Genomic DNA, 27,559 nt, shown 5'->3' on the forward strand with positions numbered 1-27,559 from the left:
GCTCATTCCTCTTCAAACTGGTGTTGGTATGGCCTTAGCTCCACATAGGAACCAGGGGGAGGGAGATTAACCCCCTTCTTCTGACCCTTGTTCCTTAAAAGGCAGGAAAAGAGGCCGGCCCCCTAGAACTCTTAGAAAGTGTAATTAGCCGGAGTTCCAAGAGGGGGCGCTTTGAGATCCGGCACCGCTGAGCTGGTTTCCTCCAATCAGGCGTCCTGTCTTGGCCTGTCTGACACTGCCTGATCGGTGTGGAACTAAGGTATTCGCCTCAGCGCTGCTGGATTGAAGTCTTTCGTTATTTGATGAAGGTTTTGGCTAAGTTCAAGGAATCTTAGCTCTTCCTGCCGGATCTACTGCTACTTGATTAAGGAGAACTTTTCAGCTAGGTTCAAGGAATTTTTTACTCTTCCTGCCACGTTTTAATCTTTTGGGTGAGCCTATTCTAACTGAAATTTTCACCTCTTACCTTGATGTGGAAAGATTGAATGGCAGGGTGAGACAAGTGGGAAGGTTTGATTTCCTGCATGCAGGGGAAGAGTTTCATTTCCTTCTCCTATAGGAAATATGAGAAGGAAGCTTAAGGCCTTTGGAGAATTTAAGGCCACGGGAATATCTTTAGATCATGAATAAACAGAGAAAAGGGAAGTACGGATTTTGCTGTAGCCAAAAGAGCTGAAGACTCCACTGGTGTGAAGAGATTCCTCTGCTTTTGGAGCTGACAATGCAAGAAAAAAAGAGATTTAGCTACAGTGAACCAAACAAAGAATTTAAATGGAGGGAAAATAGTGTTTAAAAAGCAATTTTAAAAGAATGGAGTTCACGTCTCTGTTCTTTTCAGCCCATTTCTTTATTCTCCAGCGTGACCCAGAACCCTCAGTGGGCAGTATTTGAATAAACACCTTCAAACCAGCATCAGCCTCTGAAACCCTGAAGGGTGCCCCCCACCTGAATCCTTCCAACATTTTTCATGTTACTAATTTTTAAATAGAAAAGTAAATTAGTAAATAGAAAGAGAATTTAATACATGCCTGGAAAGTAAGCGCACCATTGATATTTAATTAATTTTATTTCAATCAAATTTAGACTTTTTCTTAGCCCTCCTCACACCACAGAAAGGCAAATGTGGCCCTAATGCTTGAAAAGTCTTTTGCACATGCATTTCAGGGGCTTCTTGTCATTCTGGCTCCTTTTGTGAGAGAGGAATTCTTCATCCGGAAGCTCTTTCCACACACTCTACATTGATATGGTTGACTTGGGTCTCAGTTCTACAGCATGGATGCCAGTCTGATTATTTTTTGGTATTTTGACATCCCAGAGGCAGTTCCCGTTTTCATTTCTCTGTGTTTGGCCAGGAAGAACTGAAGTAGTTTTCTGAAGTAGTTCTTCTTAATTTCATATTATTTTATTTTGGTCCCCACTGATTTCCAAAGGTCTCCCTTCTTGCTTGATCATTTGCGATGTCAGCATAATGCAGTCTCTTTCATTCTCATTCTCCTGAGTATCCCTAACTTGGGAGGGACGGACGGACAGACAGACAGAAAGAAAGAAGAAAAGAAAGTCATGAGAAATTCAAAGCAAAAATCCTCTTAATTCTCACTTCTAATTCAATATCACAATTATTAAATGGGACAATTCTATATCACACTCCATCTCTCTCTGTATACTTTGAGGGAACTTGAATTCCCTTTGGATTATAATAGTGCTTCAGACCCCAGAATCTCTCTGCTGCACCATTTCCAACTTTTTGGGAGGACAGAGAAGCGGAGGGTCCTCTGATAAACTGTGAGTGTATTAAGGAACGAGAAAGGGAGGGGAAAACAACTGTAATAAGACTAGGCAAAAGTAGGAAAGCTATACTATAGGAAGTGATTGTGGATCAGTTGAATTTCTATCAGTTTTATATAATAAAGCTCTGTCTTGAAGAGATGCACCAGGGAGGTTCAGTTCGTTCTACTGCCTGGGGAAGCAGCACCTGTTAAATGTCTGCCTGTTAATTCACATGTCTCCCAGAACCATGATCAAGTGGGAAGAACAAACAATTGGGGAATAGGAAGCTCACTTGTGCAAACACAATAAAGACAACATCTTCATAAAATTGCATAGCCCAGAATCTGAGATGCCTAAAATGACATTTTCTTGGATTTGATCCCCAACTGGAAACTGGAATAAATTTAATTTCTGAAAAAAAAATCTCTTATTGATGTGCAATAGTGTTGGGCACCTTCAGTTGACAGTACCTTCAAAAATCTAGAGTTCATACTTAAAACGGCATGTGCCCATCGGGTTTTTTTCCTTCATTGATAAATTCATCAATCTGGGGCTGCCAATTGTGAGGGTCAGACTCAAGGAAACTTTTCTTCCTAATTCAGTATACATTAATAGGAAATGCATAAATTTAACCAACTAAATCCAGAATTTACATGGATTCTCACCCAAATGGATCTCTGTATGGGAAGTTACGTCATTGCTCCTTCTGAAGTTCTTTCCACACTGCACAGATTTATATGGCTTCTCTCCTGTATGGATCCTTTTATGTCTCACAAGGGACCCATTTTCACAGAAGCTCTTTCCACACTCCACGCATTTATATGGTTTCTCCCCTGTGTGGACTCTTTTATGGGAAGTAAGTTTACTGTGTTGGCTGAAACTCTTTCCACACTCCATGCATTTATATGGCTTCTCCCCTGTGTGTATCCAGTTATGGGAAGTAAGGGAAACACTATGACTGAAGCTCTTTCCACACTCCATGCATTTATATGGCTTCTCCCCTGTGTGGATCCGTTTATGAGATGTAAGATTACTGCTATTACTAAAGCCCTTTCCACACTCTCCACATTTATATGGCTTCTCCCTGGTGTGGATCCTTTTATGTCTCATAAGGGACCCATTTTCAGAGAAGTCCTTTCCACATTCCATGCATTTATATGGTTTCTCTCCTGTGTGGATCCTTTTATGGGAAGTAACATGACTGCTTGTTCTGAAGCTCTTTCCACATTCCAAACACTTATATGGCTTTTCTTTTGTGTGGATCCTTTTATGAGATGTAAGGGAACAGCTTTCAGTGAACCTTTTCCCACATTCCATACATTGATATGGCTTCTCCCCTGTGTGGATCCAGTTATGGGAAGTAAGTTGATTGTTATGAGTAAAGGTCTTTCCACATTCTCTGCATTTATATGGTTTCTCTCCTGTGTGGATCCTTTTATGGGAAGTAACATGACTGCTTGTTCTGAAGCTCTTTCCACATTCCAAACACTTATATGGCTTTTCTCCTGTGTGGATCCTTTTATGAGATGTAAGGGAATGGCTTTCAGTGAACCTTTTCCCACACTCCATACATTTATATGGCTTCTCCCCTGTGTGGATCCAGTTATGGGAAGTAACTTGACTGCTTGTTCTGAAGCTCTTTCCACATTCCAAACATTTATATGGCTTTTCCCCTGTGTGGATCCTTTTATGGAAAGTAAAGGAACTCCTTTGACTGAAGCTCTTTCCACATTCTCTGCATTTATATGGCTTCTCCTCTGCATGGATCCTTTTATGTCTCAGAAGGAACCTATTTTCACTGAAGGTCTTTCCACACTCCATGCATTTATATGGTTTCTCTCCTGTATGGGTCCTTTTATGGAAAGTAAATGAACTCCATCGACTGAAGCCCTTTCCACACTCCATACATTTATATGGTGCCTCCCCTGTGTGGATTTTTTTATGTCTCATAAGGGATGCATTTTTACAGAAGCCCTTTCCACACTCCATGCATTTATATGGCTTCTCCTCTCTGTGGATCCATTTATGGGAAGTAAAGGAACTTCTTCGACTGAAGACCTTTCCACACTCTCTGCATTTATGTGGCTTCTCCCCTGTGTGGATCCTTTTATGGGAAGTAACATGACTGCTCGTTCTGAAGCTCTTTCCACATTCCAAACATTTATATGGCTTCTCCCCTGTGTGGATCCTTTTATGGGAAGTAAGTTGACTGCTATGAGTAAAGGTCTTTCCACATTCTCTGCATTTATACGGTTTCTCTCCTGTGTGGATCCTTTTATGGGAGGTAACGTGACTGCTCGTTCTGAAGCTCTTTCCACATTCCAAACATTTATATGGCTTCTCCCCTGTGTGAATCCTTTTATGGGAAGTAACGTGACTGCTCGTTCTGAAGCTCTTTCCACATTCCAAACATTTATATGGCTTCTCACCTGTGTGGATCCTTTTATGAGATGTAAGGGACCCATTTTCATGAGAAAGACTGAAAGTCCAATTGTAACTTTTTCTATTGTTTCTGCATATAAAATCTTCTCCTTTGCTTTGGGTTGGATAGTGTTCATTTACATCTATTTTATCTTTGAACAGGTTTACAGTTTTCCCAGTGTATTTTTTCTTTATTTTTCCTTTTGGGGCAACAAAGTCTTGCATCTGAGCATCAATGGAAGATGAGCTTTCCTTCTTCCACTTATTTGACTGGTTTCTCTCATGCCTTTGTACTTCTGTTTGAATTGCAGGCTTCTCCATTTTGTCTCCATGCCTGATCATTTGGAGTAGTTCCCTGGAATCTTTATTCTCCTGCCCATCATTACCTTCAAAGGAAAAGAGAAATGAAAATGATAATTGCTAAAATATATAAACAGGTTAAGGAAAATATGATAAAAGGGGCCAAGGACTTTGGGCATAATAAACAGATGGAACCATGGGACAATATGTGGTTGAAACGACTGAAAATTACATTGTTATAATCTAAAAGATAACTTTTATAAAATGATGTACTTTTGCTATATATGACAGCAAAAAAATGATCAAAAATGTATAAAGACACTTCAAATTTACGTTGGAAATGTGGATAACATGAAGAAACTTTTTATCATGCTTGTAGACTTCTAAAAAAGCTGCAAAATGTTGGATTGCTTGTGATCTATGAGTTTGAAGATTAGAAAGGATAAATTATGGAAAGAAGGAAACCATGATGTAACAGACAGAGAGGCTAAAATATAATTCCATTTATAACTCAGAAACCACTTCTTTATTACTTTTTCTTTTCCTTCTTCCTTTTCTCTTTAGTTCTTTCTTTATTTACTTATTTACTTTTTTCTTATTCGCTTACTTTACCCTATCTTCTCTGTTTCCTCTTCAAAACTTGTATTGTTTTCACTCTGATAAAATTTATTTAATAAAATAACAATAATAATAATAAAAAAAGAAATAGCTGATGGCATCTGACTACAAAATGTCTTCCTGGACTCTCTGATTGGGGAGTAGCAAACCCTTACCCAGAAAGGCCACGGTCCTATAATTTTCCAGCATGACTTCCCAATGCAGTGCTTTCTGGTGAGGCTCCAGCTGAGACCACTCCTCCTTGGAGAAATACACAGCCACGTCCTCGAAGGAGACAAGACCCTCCTGGACAAGGAAAAAAAGAACAGAAGAAGCCCAGGAGGGTTGCAAGATCTGTCCTATTGTTTACAAATTCCCAAAGCAAAGATATGAACTAAGTTAAATGGCTCTGCGTGGTAAAATTCCAAGGTTTAGGTGAGAAAATGGACTGAACCAAAAGCCTTTGACTGAAACAAATATTTCAGGCAGGTTTGATCAACTTGGTTGATTTCAGTTTCTATCCATATTTCAGTCAGGGTGCATTTTCTGTAGCAATGGGTGAACTAACACTGTAGGTCCCTTCCTTTGGTTAGGGTTAGCAGTGACAGTCGTTTTCTAAAACACGGTATCTGTTTATAAGGCAAATGACAAATAGCACAGTAATAGCTACTGTGTTTAGTAGGAGACATAATTATCGAAGAAATAGGATGTATTTGAAGGCTATGTGTTGTGGACAATCACTACCCATGTAATGCAGTTGCTGCCATACATTTTTGTTTTTTATTTACATGTTCTCACTGTGAACACGAACAGCTTGAAAACATCATTCCTTTGTTACTGTATATCAGTTATAGTTTTTTTGTTTTGTTTTTTAGAATGTAATCCTTTTCTGATCACCATCTTTTCCACCAAATGATGGAAGATTGAATGAACCCATTTTCCTTCTGGATCTATCTGTATCATCTGTGTATCATCTATGTATCATCCATCCATCCATCCATCTATCCATCCATCCATCCATCCATCCATCCATCCATCCATCCATCCATCTATCTATCTATCTATCTATCTATCTATCTATCTATCCATCCATCCATCTATCTATCTATCTATCTATCTATCTATCTATCTATCCATCCATCCATCCATCCATCCATCCATCCATCACCATCCGTCCGTCCGTCCGTCCGTCTATATCTATCTATCTATCTATCTATCTATCTATCTATCTATCTATCTATCTATCATCCATCCATCCATCCATCCATCCATCCATCCATCCATCCATCATCAAAAGACTCTCAGCATCAGAAAAGAATCAACAGGGAGATGGGCCTTGGAAACCCCACCCATCAGTGACTCCAATCTTTCCTGTGTTTGCAGAAGGAAATTTGGAGGAGGGGATCCTTTCTAGCATTTCAGCAAATGGCTTATGGTGTCCCCAGAAGAACCAATCCTGCCCAACACCTTCATGAAAGTGCTGGGAGAGCACAGCCAGGGATTGGGTGGGGGGCCATCAATATCCAGAGACACGCAACCCAGGTATGGTTCCTCCTCAGATTGCAAGGAGGCTGCTAGTAGTCTGAGGCACTGGCTGAACGGGGGATAAGAAAGCAGAGAAAATTTCCTGGGAAGGACATTTCTTAGCCTTTGCAAAGCTGGATTGTTTGGCTTCCAAATCCAGGCGCAAATCAGAGGATTAGAAACGTTCCTTTCAGAACAATGTTTTACTTAGAGACTTTTCTATATGAGCACCTTCGTTAGATTTTAATAGTCTGCCTTATATTTTAATCTGATAGGCTTATTGTTCTTATCACTGGTTGTAAATAAGTCTATTTAGAAATGGTAATGTGCCAGTGTGAGCATTTAGTTATTTCTGAGCAGGCTTGCCCAATTCCAAGTCAAAGAATTACAAAAAGAATGGCTCTATATTTAACAGTTGAGACCACTGTGATAACTTTATCAAACAAGAGGGAAAAATGGAAGGAGAGAGTGCTATGTACACCAACTTGACTTCCTGAAGGAAAGAGAGAATACAAATCTAATGAATAAATTTCATGAATGAAAGTTATATTTAATTTCATTCATTGTATTTATTCATTTGTATTTAATCAATAAATACAAATCTAATAAATAAAACTCTTACCTGAGTTGGAGGTTCAACCACTGTTTCAGCTCCCCCATAAGAAGGAGACAATTTCGTTTTATTCTTCCCTGTGAGGGAGACAGAATTTTAAACTGCTTAATTAATAAAATAAGAGGAGGTATTCTACAGAAGAAAAGACATCGAGAAGATGAGACAGCTGGAATCTCTCTGGGGAAAGGGAGGACCTTCGATTACCTCCTGAGGTGTCCTGACTCAGATCTTCCTGAGAGATCCTCCTGAAGAACTGCTCCTGAGGGGGATTTGAGCGATTCCTCCTTCCCTCAGAATCTCTGACCTCGGCAGCAAAGGACTTGAAATAGTAGGCAAGAGAAAAGAGGAAGAGTTAACGGACATCACACTACATGAAGTGGATTCTTGTTCTCTGAACACAACTTCAAAGCCCCCAGTGTCCATCAGTGAGGCTGGAAAGTCAGAAATGAATGGCTATCCCAAATCTATCTTCTAGAATGGATAACGGAACAACATCCTACAAGAATTAGTGAAACATCTCCATATATTATGAATGCCAGGAAACTCTGATAGGGAGGGGTTAAGAATTCAAACACATTGTTTATTCCATTCAAACCCCTTCTGGGCTCCCAAGATGAAGGTCTCTCACCTGCAACTCAACCTGTTCCTTCTGCTCCTCCGCCTGGCTCAGGAGGAAGCCTTCCACCAGGGCCACTGCCTGCGAGGTGGTCTCTGCTCCACACTCCCGCACCCAGCTCTTCATCTTTAGGGGCAGAATGGCCAGGAACTGCTCTAGAATAACCAGGTCCAGCAGCTGCGCCTTTGTGTGCTTTTCTGGTCTGAACCATCGACTACAAAAGTAGTGGAGTCGGCTGCAAAGTCCTCGGGGATCCTTAGCCTCCTGGTATTGGATGCTCCTGAAGTTCCAGGGCTGACCTTCTGAATCAATGGTTTCCTCCTCCAGGATCTTCTGCCCAGTTGTTGAGCAGATCTCCCTACAGCTCCCAGGCTGAACAGCAGAAGGGCCTTCTCCAGTTCCCTCACTTGCTAAAGGTTGTGTCTCCATTCTTTCTCTGTCTTGTAATGCAATTCCAAATGGATCCAAGGAATCTTGTGGAGCTCCAAACACCTTTTCATTCATAGGACTGTTCCTGTAGCCACAGGAATGAGCACAGCAGGGCATTCAGCCCTCTTTGCCCAAAAGATAATTTTGTCTGTACATGAGACATACAAATAGCTTCCAGTTTGTGTATCTGAGATGGAAAAGAAAATAAATTCCAAGAATTAGAAAGTGCTGGATTTAACCATTGCACAACACTCATCCCCATGGAAGGAAGTATTTTTCTGAGCTCATAGAGAATTACAGTAGGATTGAACAGATAGATCCTCTGTGTGTGTGTGTGTGTGTGTGTGTGTGTGTGTATGTGTGGTGCAAAATATGGGATTGACTTCCACCGAGGACTTGGAGCACTGAATAGATGCACTTTGGAGCATTTTCTATTTCTTTTTTCTCACAAGGAATGGTTTGCTTTTTAAAAACCTAGATCTACATTCACCTACAAGCAGGGTTCACATAACATGCCAAACCCAAACAGGTTAACAAACCATGAAAGTTCAGTTCACATAAAATGAAATGCCAATGAAATGACCCTGGCTTAGGATGTTCCACTTCCCTTCGTGCAGGGTTTGCTTTTTAAGAGCCAAGTCACACTATGACACGCAGGCAGGGTCATGCAATATGCCCTAAGCCCAAACAGGTCAATGAACCACTGGGGCCACATTCACATAAAACACAGCTTAAGATGATGTCCTGGTTCCCTCTCCCGCCTAAGACATGTTGAACTGCAGAGGATCCAACCCTATTTTAGCCTCATCAGCACATAGTGAGAATGCAGGCACAATCTTTGGCACCTCCTTCCTTGCAAAGCTTTTCTTCTTTCCTGCTTGAGATTTGCAAGGCAAACTCTCCCTCTCCCCCCACTCAGGGGCTTTCCCCAGGAAATGGGGTGTGAAGGGGTCCCCCAGATCCCCTCTTCCTTCCCGGGGATCCTGGATTTGTTCCTGGGGGCAACACGGTTGGTCTGGAGCTCTGCTTTTCCCCTTGTCTGTTACCTGCATGGAAATGGGCAGCAGGGGAACATGGGATCTGGGCCCTCCCACTCACAGGACTCAGAAGATTGAACCCGGATGAGGACTTGGCACTTCCTTCTCCAGCACTAGAACCGTCTGCCTCGCTTTGCACGGGAAGAGGCCCCCCACTCCCCGAGGGCCAGGTCTGGATGTCTTCCCTGCAAGGGTTTCCTGCAGCCTTTTTGCCTCCTGTGCAGCTCAAAGGGTTAAAGAGAGAGAGTGCAGCATCCTAGAGAAGCAAGAGTCAGTGATGTCACTACCTTCCCAGCCTCCTCTGGAAAGCCACCTGTGGGAGTCGCCCTCCGGTGGCCCAATGCTGAAGCGCATGATGTTCCCTTCTCTTTGGGGAGGGAGCCCCTGGTGGATTCTGTGTGCAATGCAGGCTCTCATGCAAAGAGGGGAGAAAGAGTGCATTTTCCAGGAGAAAGGAGGCTGTTGCGTTCCCCCATCAGGAAGTCTTCTCAATCCAGCTGCTTTCTACAACTTTTGTTGTTTAGTCGTTAAGTCGTGTCCGACTCTTCGTGACCCCATGAACCATATTGCGCCAGGCCTTCCTGTCCTTCACTGCCTCCCTGAGTTTGCTCAGTTTCATGCTCATTGCTTTAGTGATGCTATCTAACCATCTCATCCTCTGCCGTCCTCTTCTCCTTTTGCCTTCAATCTTTCCCAGCATCAGTGTCTTCTCCAAAGAGATCTCTCTTCGCATTAGGTGACCAAAGTATCTGAGCTTGAGCTTCATTATCGATCCTTCCAATGAGCAATCAGGGTTGATTTCCTTTAAGATTGACTGGTTTGACCTCCTAGCAGTCCAGGGGACTCTCAAGAGTCTTCTCCAGCACCACAGTTCAAAGGCATCAATTCTTCGGCGCTCGGCCTTCTTTATGGTCCAGCTCTCACAGCCATACATTACTACTGGAAAAACCATAGCTTTGACTATGCGGATCTTTGTTGGCAAGGTGACGTCTCTGCTTTTTAATATGCTATCTAGGCTTGCCATAGCTTTCCTCCCAAGGAGCAAGCGTCTTTTAATTTCATGGCTGCAGTCTCCGTCTGCGGTGACCTTGGAGCCCAAATAAATGAAGTCTGTTACTGCTTCTATTTCTACCCCTTCTATTTGCCAGGAATTGATGGGTCCAGATGCCATGATCTTAGTTTTTTTAATGTTGAGTTTCAAGCCAGCTTTTGCACTCTCCTCTTTCACCCTCATCAAGAGGCTCTTTAGTTCTTCTTCACTTTCTGCCATTAGGGTGGTATCGTCCGCATATCTGAGGTTGTTGATGATTCTCCCTGCAATCTTAATTCCGGCTTGTGATTCTTCCAGCCTGGCATTTCTCATGATGTACTCTGCATATAGGTTAAATAAGCAGGGTGACAGTATACAGCCTTGTCGTACACCTTTCCCTATTTTGAACCAATCGGTTGTTCCATGACCGGTTCTGACTGTTGCTTCTTGGCCTGCATACAGATTTCTCAGGAGACAGGTAAGGTGGTCTGGTACTCCCATCTCTTTAAGAATTTGCCACAGTTTGTTGTGATCCACACAATCAAAGGCTTTTGCATAGTCAATGATCTACAACTTTAGATTGTCTAAAGTTATTAGAAAGTCTAGCAGTACGTTGCCTTTCCTGTAAGTCAGCCCTCAGCCGATGCCTGCATCTTCGCACAGGTGATTCTGGAGACCTGAGGGTTTGAGTAGATTCAGCTGGATGCTGGCTGAAAGCTGGGGATAGGCTGCGAGGCTGAAGTGCTTCTGTTGCCACTTCTTCCTCAGCCTCCTGAGGGTCCAACAGGGACAGCTCATCTGCTGACTCCTCACTGGAGTCCTGAGGAAGAGACTGACCCAGGAACTTTGAGGAACTTAAAAAGGCTTTGTCTACTGCCCCTGTTTTGAGCCTGCCAGATTTAGAACGACCCTTCCATCTACTTGTCAACGTGGAGGATGGTGCAGCACAGTGGGTATTGGCTCAAAACTGGGCAGGGAGAAAGAAACCTGTGGCATTTTTGTCTAAAATTATGGACCCTGTGACCAGGGGCTGGCCAGTATGTGTTCAAGCTGTGGCTGCCACTGCTCTGCTGGTCCAGGAAAGTAAAAAGTTAACCTTTGGGGGGGCCTTGGTAGTAAGCACCCCTCATCAAGTAAGAACGATTTTAAATCAAAGGGCAGGCAGATGGCTCACCGATTCCCACATTTTGAAATATGAAGCTGTCTTAATAGAATAGCCTGATTTAGTATTAACCATAGATCACAACATAAACCCAGCTGAATTTCTGAGTCGTGGCTGGGATGGGGCTGAACCACCTGAGCACAACTGCCTGGAATTAATAGATCTCCAAATCAAAATCTGACCTGATTTAAAGGATACACCCATGGATAAAGCAAAGAATATTTTCATAGATGGGTCTTCTAGAGAGGTGGAAGGAAAAAGGTTGAACTGGGATGCTGTAATAGATGGAGACACGAATGTGCTGCTGGAGGCAGGGAGGTTGCCTTTAGACTGGTCTGCCCAGACGTGCAAACTGTATGCTCTAAGACAAACCTTGAGACTGTTACAAAATAGGTCTGGAAATATCCACACCAATTCAAAGTACGCGTATGGGATTTTACACACATTTGGGAAGATCTGGTTTGAAAGAGGGTTGATAAATAGCAAGGGAAAGAAACTGATGCATGAAGAATTAGTTAAGGAAGCTCTGGAGGGTGCCCAGTTGCCTCGTGAGCTGGCCATTTTACACGTAGGAGACCACCAGAGGAATAACAGTAAGGAAGCCAGAGGGAATGCTTTGGCTGATGAGGAAGCAAAAGGGGCAGCTGAAGGAGAACACGCTGAGGTAGTTAGATTATTGGTATCCACTCTAGAGAAGGAACTGAATCCAGTTTTCACTGAAAAAGAAAAGGCTGATTTGCCAAAGCTGGGAGCAGTTGAAGTTAATGGCAAGTGGATCTTGCCAGATGGAAGACAAATGCTAAATTCAGCCCTAACCAGTACTGAACATCTTATACCAAGGTAGCCATTGGGGAACTCAAGCCCTGGCTGATGGATTCTTGAACCAGTATGGATGTATAGGATTGTATACCATAGCCAAGCAAGTATGAGATAGGTGCTTAATCTGCAAGAAAGTTAATAAGCAAGTGTTAAGAAAAAGAGAACAAGGGGGGTGACCATTAGCTCTCCGCCCGTTTCAAAGTATTCAAGTGGACTACATTGAGCTCCCTCTAGTGGGGAAAGTAAAATACTTGTTAGTAATTATAGATCATTTGACAGGATGGGTAGAAGCCTTCCCATGTGTTAAAGCAAATGCAAACACATACTTGTAAAATTCTTTTAGAAAACATCCTTCCAAGGTATGAAATTGTGGAAAACATAGATAGCGATTCCGGGACCCACTTCACTGCTAAGATAGTCCAAAGGCTAATGAAGGCCTTAGAAATTAATTGGGATTACCACGCCCCTTGGCACCCAGCCAGTGTGGGAAAAGTAGAACGGGCCAATGCCACAATTAAACAGGTTTTGTCTAAAAGTTACAAACTAAGTTGCCATGGACTAAGTGCCTACCATTAGCCCTCCTAAGGATTCGGACCAAACCAAGGAAAGACATGAGGATCTTTCCGAGAGCACAGAACACAGAATCAGGTCTCAAAGGTGGCCATGAACAAGAATTCCCAAAGAGCGCTTTCTATGGAGAAGATGGTGCTGTCGTTCCTTAAAAGGCAGGAAAAGAGGCCGGCCCCCTAGAACTCTTAGAAAGTGTAATTAGCCGGAGTTCCAAGAGGGGGCGCTTTGAGATCCGGCACCGCTGAGCTGGTTTCCTCCAATCAGGCGTCCTGTCTTGGCCTGTCTGACACTGCCTGATCGGTGTGGAACTAAGGTATTCGCCTCAGCGCTGCTGGATTGAAGTCTTTCGTTATTTGATGAAGGTTTTGGCTAAGTTCAAGGAATCTTAGCTCTTCCTGCCGGATCTACTGCTACTTGATTAAGGAGAACTTTTCAGCTAGGTTCAAGGAATTTTTTACTCTTCCTGCCACGTTTTAATCTTTTGGGTGAGCCTATTCTAACTGAAATTTTCACCTCTTACCTTGATGTGGAAAGATTGAATGGCAGGGTGAGACAAGTGGGAAGGTTTGATTTCCTGCATGCAGGGGAAGAGTTTCATTTCCTTCTCCTATAGGAAATATGAGAAGGAAGCTTAAGGCCTTTGGAGAATTTAAGGCCACGGGAATATCTTTAGATCATGAATAAACAGAGAAAAGGGAAGTACGGATTTTGCTGTAGCCAAAAGAGCTGAAGACTCCACTGGTGTGAAGAGATTCCTCTGCTTTTGGAGCTGACAATGCAAGAAAAAAAGAGATTTAGCTACAGTGAACCAAACAAAGAATTTAAATGGAGGGAAAATAGTGTTTAAAAAGCAATTTTAAAAGAATGGAGTTCACGTCTCTGTTCTTTTCAGCCCATTTCTTTATTCTCCAGCGTGACCCAGAACCCTCAGTGGGCAGTATTTGAATAAACACCTTCAAACCAGCATCAGCCTCTGAAACCCTGAAGGGTGCCCCCCACCTGAATCCTTCCAACATTTTTCATGTTACTAATTTTTAAATAGAAAAGTAAATTAGTAAATAGAAAGAGAATTTAATACATGCCTGGAAAGTAAGCGCACCATTGATATTTAATTAATTTTATTTCAATCAAATTTAGACTTTTTCTTAGCCCTCCTCACACCACAGAAAGGCAAATGTGGCCCTAATGCTTGAAAAGTCTTTTGCACATGCATTTCAGGGGCTTCTTGTCATTCTGGCTCCTTTTGTGAGAGAGGAATTCTTCATCCGGAAGCTCTTTCCACACACTCTACATTGATATGGTTGACTTGGGTCTCAGTTCTACAGCATGGATGCCAGTCTGATTATTTTTTGGTATTTTGACATCCCAGAGGCAGTTCCCGTTTTCATTTCTCTGTGTTTGGCCAGGAAGAACTGAAGTAGTTTTCTGAAGTAGTTCTTCTTAATTTCATATTATTTTATTTTGGTCCCCACTGATTTCCAAAGGTCTCCCTTCTTGCTTGATCATTTGCGATGTCAGCATAATGCAGTCTCTTTCATTCTCATTCTCCTGAGTATCCCTAACTTGGGAGGGACGGACGGACGGACAGACAGACAGAAAGAAAGAAGAAAAGAAAGTCATGAGAAATTCAAAGCAAAAATCCTCTTAATTCTCACTTCTAATTCAATATCACAATTATTAAATGGGACAATTCTATATCACACTCCATCTCTCTCTGTATACTTTGAGGGAACTTGAATTCCCTTTGGATTATAATAGTGCTTCAGACCCCAGAATCTCTCTGCTGCACCATTTCCAACTTTTTGGGAGGACAGAGAAGCGGAGGGTCCTCTGATAAACTGTGAGTGTATTAAGGAACGAGAAAGGGAGGGGAAAACAACTGTAATAAGACTAGGCAAAAGTAGGAAAGCTATACTATAGGAAGTGATTGTGGATCAGTTGAATTTCTATCAGTTTTATATAATAAAGCTCTGTCTTGAAGAGATGCACCAGGGAGGTTCAGTTCGTTCTACTGCCTGGGGAAGCAGCACCTGTTAAATGTCTGCCTGTTAATTCACATGTCTCCCAGAACCATGATCAAGTGGGAAGAACAAACAATTGGGGAATAGGAAGCTCACTTGTGCAAACACAATAAAGACAACATCTTCATAAAATTGCATAGCCCAGAATCTGAGATGCCTAAAATGACATTTTCTTGGATTTGATCCCCAACTGGAAACTGGAATAAATTTAATTTCTGAAAAAAATCTCTTATTGATGTGCAATAGTGTTGGGCACCTTCAGTTGACAGTACCTTCAAAAATCTAGAGTTCATACTTAAAACGGCATGTGCCCATCGGGTTTTTTTCCTTCATTGATAAATTCATCAATCTGGGGCTGCCAATTGTGAGGGTCAGACTCAAGGAAACTTTTCTTCCTAATTCAGTATACATTAATAGGAAATGCATAAATTTAACCAACTAAATCCAGAATTTACATGGATTCTCACCCAAATGGATCTCTGTATGGGAAGTTACGTCATTGCTCCTTCTGAAGTTCTTTCCACACTGCACAGATTTATATGGCTTCTCCCCTGTATGGATCTTTTTATGGGAAGTAAAGGAACTCCTTCGACTGAAGCTCTTTGCACACTCTGCACATTTATATGGCTTCTCCCCTGCATGGATCCTTTTATGTCTCACAAGGGACCCATTTTCACGGAAGCTCTTTCCACACTCCATGCATTTATATGGTTTCTCCCCTGTGTGGACTCTTTTATGGGAAGTAAGTTTACTGTGTTGGCTGAAACTCTTTCCACACTCCATGCATTTATATGGCTTCTCCCCTGTGTGGATCCAGTTATGGGAAGTAAGGGAACCACTATGACTGAAGCTCTTTCCACACTCCACACATTTATATGGCTTCTCCCCTGTGTGGATCCTTTTATGTGATGTAAGATTACTGCTATTAGTAAAGCCCTTTCCACACTCTCCACATTTATATGGTTTCTCCCCGGTGTGGATCCTTTTATGTCTCATAAGGGACCCATTTTCAGAGAAGTCCTTTCCACATTCCATGCATTTATATGGTTTCTCTCCTGTGTGGATCCTTTTATGGCAGGTAAGAGAGCTAATCATGGTAAAGCACTTTCCACATTCTACACATTTATATGGCTTCTCTCCTGTGTGGATTCTGTTATGGAAAGTAAAGGAACTCCTTTGACTAAAGCTCTTTCCACATTCCATACATTTATATGGCTTTTCCCCTGTGTGGATCCTTTTATGGAAAGTAAAGGAACTCCTTCGACTGAAGCTCTTTCCACATTCTCTGCATTTATATGGCTTCTCCCCTGCATGGATCCTTTTATGTCTCAGAAGGAAGCCATTTTCACGGAAGCTCTTTCCACACTCCATGCATTTATATGGTTTCTCTCCTGTGTGGATCCTTTTATGGCACGTAAGAGAGCTAATCATGCTAAAGCACTTCCCACATTCTACACATTTATGTGGCTTCTCTCCTGTGTGGATCCTTTTATGGAAAATAAATGAACTCCTTCGACTGAAGCCCTTTCCACAGTCCGTACATTTATATGGTGCCTCCCCTGTGTGGATCCTTTTATGGGAAGTAAAGCAGCTCCTTTGACTGAAGCCCTTTCCACACTCCATACATTTATATGGTGCCTCCCCTGTGTGGATTTTTTTATGTCTCATAAGGGATGCATTTTTACAGAAGCCCTTTCCACACTCCATGCATTTATATGGCTTCTCCCCTCCGTGGATCCATTTATGGGAAGTAAAGGAACTCCTTCGACTGAAGACCTTTCCACACTCTCTGCATTTATATGGCTTCTCCCCTGTGTGGATCCTTTTATGGGAAGTAACTTGACTGCTCGTTCTGAAGCTCTTTCCACATTCCAAACATTTATATGGCTTCTCTCCTGTGTGAATCCTTTTATGGGAAGTAAGTTGACTGCTATGAGTAAAGGTCTTTCCACATTCTCTGCATTTATATGGTTTCTCTCCTGTATGGATCCTTTTATGGGAAGTAACTTGACTGCTCGTTCTGAAGCTCTTTCCACATTCCAAACACATATATGGCTTTTCTCCTGTGTGGATCCTTTTATGAGATGTAAGGGAACGGCCTTCAGTGAACCTTTTCCCGCACTCCATACATTTATATGGTTTCTCCCCTGTGTGGATCCAGTTATGGGAAGTAACTTGACTGCCTGTTCTGAAGCTCTTTCCACATTCCAAACATTTATATGGCTTCTCACCTGTGTGGATCCTTTTATGAGATGTAAGGGACCCATTTTCATGAGAAAGACTGAAAGTCCAATTGTAACTTTTTCTATTGTTTCTGCATATAAAATCTTCTCCTTTGCTTTGGGTTGGATAGTGTTCATTTACATCTATTTTATCTTTGAACAGGTTTACAGTTTTCCCAGTGTATTTTTTCTTTATTTTTCCTTTTGGGGCAACAAAGTCTTGCATCTGAGCATCAATGGAAGATGAGCTTTCCTTCTTCCACTTATTTGACTGGTTTCTCTCATGCCTTTGTACTTCTGTTTGAATTGCAGGCTTCTCCATTTTGTCTCCATGCCTGATCATTTGGAGTAGTTCCCTGGAATCTTTATTCTCCTGCCCATCATTACCTTCAAAGGAAAAGAGAAATGAAAATGATAATTGCTAAAATATATAAACAGGTTAAGGAAAATATGATAAAAGGGGCCAAGGACTTTGGGCATAATAAACAGATGGAACCATGGGACAATATGTGGTTGAAACGACTGAAAATTACATTGTTATAATCTAAAAGATAACTTTTATAAAATGATGTACTTTTGCTATATATGACAGCAAAAAAATGATCAAAAATGTATAAAGACACTTCAAATTTACGTTGGAAATGTGGATAACATGAAGAAACTTTTTATCATGCTTGTAGACTTCTAAAAAAGCTGCAAAATGTTGGATTGCTTGTGATCTATGAGTTTGAAGATTAGAAAGGATAAATTATGGAAAGAAGGAAACCATGATGTAACAGACAGAGAGGCTAAAATATAATTCCATTTATAACTCAGAAACCACTTCTTTATTACTTTTTCTTTTCCTTCTTCCTTTTCTCTTTAGTTCTTTCTTTATTTACTTATTTACTTTTTCTTATTCGCTTACTTTACCCTATCTTCTCTGTTTCCTCTTCAAAACTTGTATTGTTTTCACTCTGATAAAATTTATTTAATAAAATAACAATAATAATAATAAAAAAAGAAATAGCTGATGGCATCTGACTACAAAATGTCTTCCTGGACTCTCTGATTGGGGAGTAGCAAACCCTTACCCAGAAAGGCCACGGTCCTATAATTTTCCAGCATGACTTCCCAATGCAGTGCTTTCTGGTGAGGCTCCAGCTGAGACCACTCCTCCTTGGAGAAATACACAGCCACGTCCTCGAAGGAGACAAGACCCTCCTGGACAAGGAAAAAAGAACAGAAGAAGCCCAGGAGGGTTGCAAGATCTGTCCTATTGTTTACAAATTCCCAAAGCAAAGATATGAACTAAGTTAAATGGCTCTGCGTGGTAAAATTCCAAGGTTTAGGTGAGAAAATGGACTGAACCAAAAGCCTTTGACTGAAACAAATATTTCAGGCAGGTTTGATCAACTTGGTTGATTTCAGTTTCTATCCATATTTCAGTCAGGGTGCATTTTCTGTAGCAATGGGTGAACTAACACTGTAGGTCCCTTCCTTTGGTTAGGGTTAGCAGTGACAGTCGTTTTCTAAAACACGGTATCTGTTTATAAGGCAAATGACAAATAGCACAGTAATAGCTACTGTGTTTAGTAGGAGACATAATTATCGAAGAAATAGGATGTATTTGAAGGCTATGTGTTGTGGACAATCACTACCCATGTAATGCAGTTGCTGCCATACATTTTTGTTTTTTATTTACATGTTCTCACTGTGAACACGAACAGCTTGAAAACATCATTCCTTTGTTACTGTATATCAGTTATAGTTTTTTTGTTTTGTTTTTTAGAATGTAATCCTTTTCTGATCACCATCTTTTCCACCAAATGATGGAAGATTGAATGAACCCATTTTCCTTCTGGATCTATCTGTATCATCTGTGTATCATCTATGTATCATCCATCCATCCATCCATCTATCCATCCATCCATCCATCCATCCATCCATCCATCTATCTATCTATCTATCTATCTATCTATCTATCTATCTATCTATCTATCTATCTATCTATCTATCTATCCATCCATCCATCCATCCATCCATCACCATCCGTCCGTCTATCTCTATCTATCTATCATCATCCATCCATCCATCCATCCATCATCAAAAGACTCTCAGCATCAGAAAAGAATCAACAGGGAGATGGGCCTTGGAAACCCCGCCTATCAGTGACTCCAATCTTTCCTGTGTTTGCAGAAGGAAATTTGGAGGAGGGGATCCTTTCTAGCATTTCAGCAAATGGCTTATGGTGTCCCCAGAAGAACCAATCCTGTCCATGCTCAACACCTTCATGAAAGTGCTGGGAGAGCATAGCCAGGGATTGGGTGGGGGGCCATCAATATCCAGAGACACGCAACCCAGGTACGGTTCCTCCTCAGATTGCAAGGAGGCTGCTAGTAGTCCGAGGCACTGGCTGAACGGGAGATAAGAAAGCAGAGAAAATTTCCTGGGAAGGACATTTCTTAGCCTTTGCAAAGCTGGATTGTTTGGCTTCCAAATCCAGGCACAAATCAGAGGATTAGAAACGTTCCTTTCAGAACAAAGTTTTACTTACTTTTCTATATGACCACCTTCATTAGATTTTAATAGTCTGCCTTATATTTTAATCTGATAGGCTTATTGTTCTTATCACTGGTTGTAAATAAGGCTATTTAAAAATGGTAATGTGCCAATGTATTTAGTTATTTTTGAGCAGCCTTGCCCAATTCCAAGTCAAAGAATTACAAAAAGAATGGCTCTGTATTTAACAGTTGTTACCACTGTGATAACTTTATCAAACTAGAGGGAAAAATGGAAGGAGAGAGTGCTATGTACACCAGCTTGACTTCCTGAAGGAAAGAGAGAATACAAATCTAATGAATAAAACCCTTACCTGAGTTGGAGGTTCAACCACTGTTTCAGCTCCACCATAAGAAGGAGACAATTTCGTTTTATTCTTCCCTGTGAGGGAGACAGAATTTTAAACTGCTTAATTAATAAAATAAGAGGAGGTATTCTACAGAAGAAAAGACATCGAGAAGATGAGACAGCTGGAATCTCTCTGGGGAAAGGGAGGACCTTCGATTACCTCCTGAGGTGTCCTGACTCAGATCTTCCTGAGAGATCCTCCTGAAGAACTGCTCCTGAGGGGGATTTGAGCGATTCCTCCTTCCCTCAGAATCTCTGACCTCGGCAGCAAAGGACTTGAAATAGTAGGCAAGAGAAAAGAGGAAGAGTTAACAGACATCACACTACATGGAGTGGATTCTTGTTCTCTGAACACAACTTCAAAGCCCCCAGTGTCCATCAGTGAGGCTGGAAAGTCAGAAATGAATGGCTATCCCAAATCTATCTTCTAGAATGGATAACGGAACAACATCCAGAAGAATTAGTGAAACATCTCCACATATTATGAATGCCAGGAAACTCTGATAGGGAGGGGTTAAGAATTCAAACACATTGTTTATTCCATTCAAACCCCTTCTGGGCTTCCAAGATGAAGTTCTCTCACCTGCAACTCAACCTGCTCCTTCTGCTCCTCCGCCTGGCTCAGGAGGAAACCTTCCACCAGGGCCACCGCCTGTGAGCTGGTCTCTGCTCCACACTCCCGCACCCAGCTCTTCATCTTTAGGGGCAGAATGGCCAGGAACTGCTCTAGAATAACCAGGTCCAGCATCTGTGCTTTCGTGTGCTTTTCTGGTCTGAACCATCGACTATAAAAGTAGTGGAGTCGGCTGCAAAGTCCTCGGGGATCCTTAGCCTCCTGGTATTGGATGCTCCTGAAGTTCCAGGGCTGACTTTCTGAATCGATGGGTTCCCCCTCCAAGATCTTCTGCCCAGTTCTTGCACAGATCTCCCTACAGCTCCCAGGCTGACCAGCAGAAGGGCCTTCTCCAGTTCTCACACTTGCTAAAGTTTGTGTCTCCATTCTTTCTCTGTCCTGCAAAGCAACTCCAAATGGATCCAAGGAATCTTGTGGATCTCCAAATGCCTTTTCATTTATAGGCCTGTAGCTGTAGGAATAACCACAGCAGGCCATCCAGCCTTCTTTGCCCAAGAGATAATTTTGTCTGTATGCGAGGTCTTAGAAATGGGTTCCAGTTTGTGTATCTGAGATAGAAAAGAAAATAAATTCCAAGAATTAGAAAGTGGTGGATTTAACCATTGCACAACACTCATCCCCATGGAAGGAAGTATTTTTCTGAGCTGGTAGAGAATTGCAGTGGCACTGAGCAGATAGATCCTCTGTGTGTTTGTCTGTGTGCGTGCTGCAAAATATGGGATTAACTTCCACCGAGGACTTGGAGCACTGAATAGATGCACTTTGGAGCATTTTCTATTTCTTTTTTCTCACAAGGAAGGCCTTGCCTTTTGAAAACCTAGTTCTACATTCACCTACAAGGAGGGTTCACACCACATGCCAAACCCCAAAGAGGTTAAGAAACCATGAAAGTTCAGTTCACATAAAATGAAATGCCAATGAAATGACCCTGGCTTGGATATTTCATTTCCCTTTTTTCAGGGTTTGCTTTTCAAGATTCAAGTCACACTATGACACGCAGGCAGGTTCATATAATATGCCCTAAGCCCAAACAGGTCAACGAACCACTGGGGCCACGTTCACATAAAACACAGCTTAAGATGATGTCCTGGTTCCCTCTCCCGCCTAAGACATGTTGAACTGCAGAGGATCCAACCCTATTTTAGCCTCATCAGCACATAGTGAGAATGCAGGCACAATCTTTGGCACCTCCTTCCTTGCAAAGCTTTTCTTCTTTCCTGCTTGAGATTTGCAAGGCAAACTCTCCCTCTCCCCCCACTCAGGGGCTTTCCCCAGGAAATGGGGTGTGAAGGGGTCCCCCAGATCCCCTCTTCCTTCCCGGGGATCCTGGATTTGTTCCTGGGGGCAACACGCTTGGTCTGGAGCTCTGCTTCCCCCCCTGCCTGTTACGTGCATGGAAAGGGGTAGCAGGGGGACATGGGATCTGGGCCCTCCCACTCACAGGACTCAGAAGATTGAACCCGGATGAGGACTTGGCACTTCCTTTTCCAGCACTAGAACCGTCTGCCTCGCTTTGCACGGGAAGAGGCCCCCCACTCCCCGAGGGCCAGGTCTGGATGTCTTCCCTGCAAGGGTTTCCTGCAGCCTTTTTGCCTCCTGTGCAGCTCAAAGGGTTAAAGAGAGAGAGTGCAGCATCCTAGAAAAGCAAGAGTCAGTGATGTCACTCCCTTCCCACCCTCCTCGGGAAAGCCACCTGTGGGAGGTCGCCCTCCAGTGGCCCAATGCTGAGGTGCATGGAGTTCCCTTCTCTTTGGGGAGGGAGCCCCTGGTGGATTCTGTGTGCAATGCAGGTGCTCATGGAAAGAAGGGAGAAAGAGTGCATTTTCCAGGAGAAAGGAGGCTGTTGTGTTCCCCGATCAGGAAGTCTTCTCAATCCAGCTGCTTTCTACAACTTTAGAATGTCTCCAACCTTCCATTTTTATCAATGGTTCTGGAGAAAGTTGTGTCCCTGTGTAGAGGGAGCAGGAGCAGCAAAGGAATAGACAGGAAATAGAATTCAGCATTCTTTTTACTTAAGAGACTGAAAATAATCCTGCCTTGATTCTGCACCCCATAAAAGAGGTCAGCAGGAAACTCTGACAGGCTTTTAAGATTCTGTTCTTTATACCCCACAATATTGTAGAGCTCCAATGGGCTTTGTGGTGTCCAATTCCTGACCTGGCTTGCCTGAGAGGGCTGAAGCTCTGCAACTGCAGAGAGCCTTAGAGGAAGGAGATGATTTGGCTCTTTGGCAATCAGTTTCTGGCTCAGATACAGCATGGCAATGGCATTGGTTGCACTTATGGATAACTTATGGAGAGAGCAGGAGTGGGGGTGTGCAGCCCTCCTTGAATTCCCAGTGGCTTTCAGCACTACTGACCACGGCCTTCTTCTGTTACATCTCTATGGGAATGCATTGTTTTGCAATGGTTCTCCTTGCTGAGGTAGTGATGGTGGAAGAGAGATCTGTCCAGAGAAATCTATTATATGCACGTTCATGGGATTTCTCCACTTACCAACGTTTTAGGATCTACATGGAACTGTTGGGGAGACCCTTCTGGGCTTTTGAGGTTTAAGCCAGTCTAGGATCTTTGTCCCCAAGAGGCACAACCACCACAGAAGGTATCCGCAGAATGCATTTCAGCAACAGTTGCATAGGTTGATTGGTCCAAGTTCCAAGAGAATGGCCCTTTTAATGCACGTCTCAGTTCCAGCACAAGCTACCTTTGTTTCCTTCTTAGCCGTTAGGGATATTAGTAATGATCATTGGCTTATTATTAATAATGAGCCTCTGCATGTTTTGTTAAGCCCACTGGCCCTGCGTGTGCACACATGGACTTCCTGAAGCAAACCGTGAGGATCTGTGTCCTAATGCGGCTACGACAAAGGCATCTTGTTGCCCTCCTGTGTTATGGAGACTGTCCTCAGGACAGTGAACGTTGGTATAGGAGAGATAGAGAATATAGTATAAGTGGAGAAAGTAAATAGCAAAGGGGATAGAATTATGCCATCTCCCTTACCATCGCTCTTCTTATTGCAGTAAGCAGAAAACAATGTTGAAAATGATCAGCAGTTTTTAATTGTTCCACTTCTGGCAATTTTTGCAATTTTTATATCTGTTTGGAATGGAAATAGTAGAACACCTAGTTTTCTTCTGTTCATAGGAGCATTATCTTCCCCAGTCCCTTCATCCAATAGAATGAGCAATTTCACTAGTTATCCCTTTGTTTTGTCGTGAATGAGAAAATTTAGTTTCTGCTCCAACATGGATACTATTAGATTTGGACTAACATTATGTATCCTTTGATATTTTATCATAAATCCCTAAAGCTCTAACTAAGCTCAGAGATTTATGATTTCAGCCTTAGTGGACCTTTTTGATGAAAAGGGGATTGAACATAGTGATGGTCCTGCCAACCTCTTTTGCATTTTTATAGTTTCTCCCATGTGAATGCTTTCATGGGAACTAAGGTGATGGCAGTGACAAAATCTTTTCATGCTGCAAGAATTTATATGGTTTTCCCCGTGTGGATCCTTTCATGGGAAGTAAGGTGATAAGTCTGAGTAAAACTGCCTACTGGAGCATTCTGGGAATGTGAAGAGCTCACTGCGAGCTACAGAGAAGTGAGACTATGGGTCATTGGAACATGATGAGAGCATCTGGAGCACCACTAGAAGACTATTGGCATTGATAAAATCACCAAATCATCAGTAAATTGCAAAAGGCATCTTTACTTGGAGCAGCTTCCATCCTGCGACGACACCTTTAACACCATGAAATAACAACAACTGCCTATCTCAGGTCCTTGGGAAGGACTCGATAGGTGGATTGAAATGCCAGACCCAGTCTAAACATCTGGCTGACTGTGTAACCAATAGTAATAATAATTTAATATTCTGGATCCCCTGAAGGGAAGGCCAGCATCCAAGATTCAACTTCTTTTGTAGAGACAGGGGTCAGGGGGCAACTTCAAACTTGGCAAGGAAATTTGGATGGAGTGTGGTAGGAGCCAATGATTTGTCATTCTCCAACAGTCCAGCCTTGAGCCAAAAGGACAGAAGGAAGGATGGAAGGAAGGACAGACGGAAGGAAGGAATTTTTAACTCTTAAAGGTTTTCATGAGCATCCATAAGTAAAATGCTTATACATAGGAATGCACCAGGGATATGATCGCAGAGAAAGGGTAGTGTAATACATACTTTCACATTAGCATTAATAATATTTTACTCAAATGTAATCTATTATGTTTCTGTTATTTTTAACAAATCTGGTTAGAGAGTTATGTTGATTTTAAGTAATCATTTACTGAGAAATGACATGTTCTGAAAGTGCAATCCAATATTAAAAATTGAAATGAAATAGCAAGAGGTTTGCTCTTTACTGGAGTTTTTCTTAAACCAGATTCTTCCATTGCAGTTTTACTCTGAAGAAAGCCTATTGACTTCATAATACTTTCCCAATAAATTATCCTGTTTTGCTCCAAAAGGGGGAAAATTGTTCTAAAAGAAAAGTAAATGAAAAGTAAACACCCACATTAGAAGACCAATCATATAAAACAGCCTTATTATGAGTATGGGTTTTAGAAAGATTAAAAATGATTTCAGGTGCAAATATTTTTTACTTTCCTTGGCAGTTTTATGAGTCATTCCAAGCCAGTATTTTCAATGTGATTTGTCTCTTGCATTGACCCTGTCCAAAGGTTTACAAATAGTTCAGCCCTGAGCTACACATATTCGCCTCTATTGGAGAAGATCTGCATAGCCACTACGTACTTGTCCTTGGTGCCCTAGGTGGGGACAAAGGAGATTCAAACACTGCAGAAGATCAGCATGCTGAAAGTGATCAGCTTGGCTTCGTTGAAGGCCCCAGGGAGGTTCCTGGCCAGGACAGCCACTGTGAAGCAGATGGCAACCAGGAATCCCATGTAGCCAAGGGTGCCATAAAACATGGCAGAAGATCCTTCATTGCATTGCAAGATGATCTCTCCAGGCAGGGAGTGCATGTCAGACTCAGGGAATGGAGCAGAAACTCCCAGGCAAATGGAGCAGATAAGAACTTGAATCACAGAACAAGAAAAGACAATGGAGTTGGACAGACCTTTTCCCAGCCATTTCCTGAGAGTATTCCCTGGTTTTGTGGCCAAGAAGGCTAACACCACCATAATTGTCTTGGCCAAGACAGAAGAGACTGCAATAAAGAAAACAATGCTGAAGATTGTTGGAAAAGGCAAGTAGCTTTGCTTGACTGGCCAATGAAGAGGAAGGAGGACAGAAAGCAAACAGGAGGGAGACTAGAAGGATACAGGAGAGGTCCCGGTTGTTGGCTTTGACTAAGGGAGTTTCCAAGAACATAATGAATATGCCAAACATAAAACCTGTGATTACGGAGAAGAAGAGGGCAAAGGAAGATTTGTGTGGATCCAGAACGATCTGACTTTCTTCCTCAAATAATCTAGACTTGGTCTAACTCCTCAAATAACCTCTTTTTAACATCAAGATACATTGCAGTACTGTCTTGATATTTGTCAATTGAGTCTACTGGGAGTCTGGTTGGACTTGGCATACAAACTCAATAACTTAAGTTATAAGGAAACTATGCATAGCAGCCAACACTCCTATCATCAAATGAGGAATGAAGTTTATTTATCGATTGATCGGATTTACATAGCCGCCCATCTCACGGATATGACTCTGGGCGACGTACACTTGAAACAAAAACTATTAAAAACGGAGTCTTAAAAAACCATTAAAAATAAATATAAACAATGCCATGGGAGAGTGCCTTCAAGATCTTACATGCAATAAGGCCATTTTGCGGGCTCCCTATTGCCATGTGATTCCCACGCCTGCTGACAAAACCACATTTTAAGGGTTTTCTGGAAAGTCCATAGGAAAAAGACATGTTCTTAAGACTCTCCTCGTAAATTCCCCACTTAAGCTGCAAAAGGAATAAATACTTTTGAAATTGCTCTTTACTGATTGATCTTTTACAACAGTTCTTTTCTTTCTTTTTTAAAAAAAATTTAAAACAGAATTTGTACCTTATTTTTCTGAGCTCCCTTTGTTCTTTCATGATCTCAAGATATTCTAGGCCACTTTAAATACTCAGCATTTTTTTAAAAAAAAAACACCTTTTCAGCCATTCCTATTTTCTGAGGAGCTCTTCATTTCATCTGTCATTTGAAGGGACATTTCTCCTCATGTTCCTTTATTAAATTAGTTTATTCGTAGGGTATCTCTCACATTTCTTTATTAAATAAGGTTTGTTAATGTTCCAATATTGGCTGCCATTTCTCCGTTTTCTTTTGTCTTTTCTATTCCAATTTTCACTCATTGAGACGAGCACATTCCCACCTTAATTTTTTCACCACCTTTCAATTTCTGAGGTAAATTTTTTTGCAATTTTGTTTCTTTCTGCAGTTTTTCTGCTGGGGGACATTTTTTAAAATCACTTCTATTTCTCTTTATTCAGGACCTTAATTTTCAACCCATGTGGTCGCTCAGAGTTGGCACAGAATCCCTCCAAAACTAGATCCGAGCACAGAACAGGACCACTTTCCCCACAGCCGCCGCCTCGCGAGGTAGTCTGGGGCAGAGAGCAAGGGAGGCCCCCTTGATGGGAATACGGAGGAACCGTTGCCGAGGGAAGCGGGGCTGAGCCCCCGTTGACGTCCAGAGCAATGAGGTACTGTTGGGACGCGACTCAGACGGAGGCCTCCCGAATCCACTGGCTTAGAGGAGGGAGAGGGAGGGACGCCATGGCCGGCCTGGCAGTGCTCCGTCACGAGAGTCAGCCACAGCAGGAGGAGGCTCGGCCTTCCCGCGGAGCTGATTCTTGGCCTGGTCGACCTGCCGGGGCTGCCGGTGGGGCCGAGAGACGGCGCCAAGAGCCTGGCTCAGAGGGCGCCGCGGGGAGGTCACGGGACCAA

General features: G+C 42.3%; 1 protein-coding gene across 9 annotated transcripts; it reads right to left on the minus strand.

The window, feature by feature from the left end:
* Positions 1–1,047: 1,047 nt before the first annotated feature.
* LOC103059796 (uncharacterized) lies at positions 1,048–27,436 on the minus strand. Of its 9 annotated transcripts, XM_088151250.1 has the most exons (8): positions 9,314–9,529; positions 7,851–8,454; positions 7,427–7,541; positions 7,232–7,299; positions 5,262–5,391; positions 4,197–4,574; positions 2,433–4,112; positions 1,048–1,508 (listed from the first exon to the last, which is right to left on the minus strand). In XM_088151250.1, exons 2-8 carry the CDS (start codon positions 8,382–8,384, stop codon positions 1,393–1,395), a joined length of 3,021 nt encoding a protein of 1,006 aa, XP_088007376.1. In that variant the 5' UTR covers positions 8,385–8,454; positions 9,314–9,529; the 3' UTR covers positions 1,048–1,392. The 9 variants fall into 9 exon arrangements, with proteins under 9 accessions (XP_088007376.1, XP_088007370.1, XP_088007374.1 ...); XM_088151244.1 differs by having other exon boundaries at positions 2,433–4,574; positions 9,366–9,529; XM_088151248.1 differs by having other exon boundaries at positions 1,048–1,504; positions 2,433–4,574.
* Between the last annotated feature and the right edge of the window lie 123 nt (positions 27,437–27,559).

Source organism: Python bivittatus, unplaced genomic scaffold (assembly GCF_059951505.1).
Source record: "Python bivittatus isolate LINGU-HERP-01145 unplaced genomic scaffold, Pbiv_v1 ctg000650_np1212, whole genome shotgun sequence".
Lineage (NCBI taxonomy): Eukaryota > Metazoa > Chordata > Lepidosauria > Squamata > Pythonidae > Python > Python bivittatus.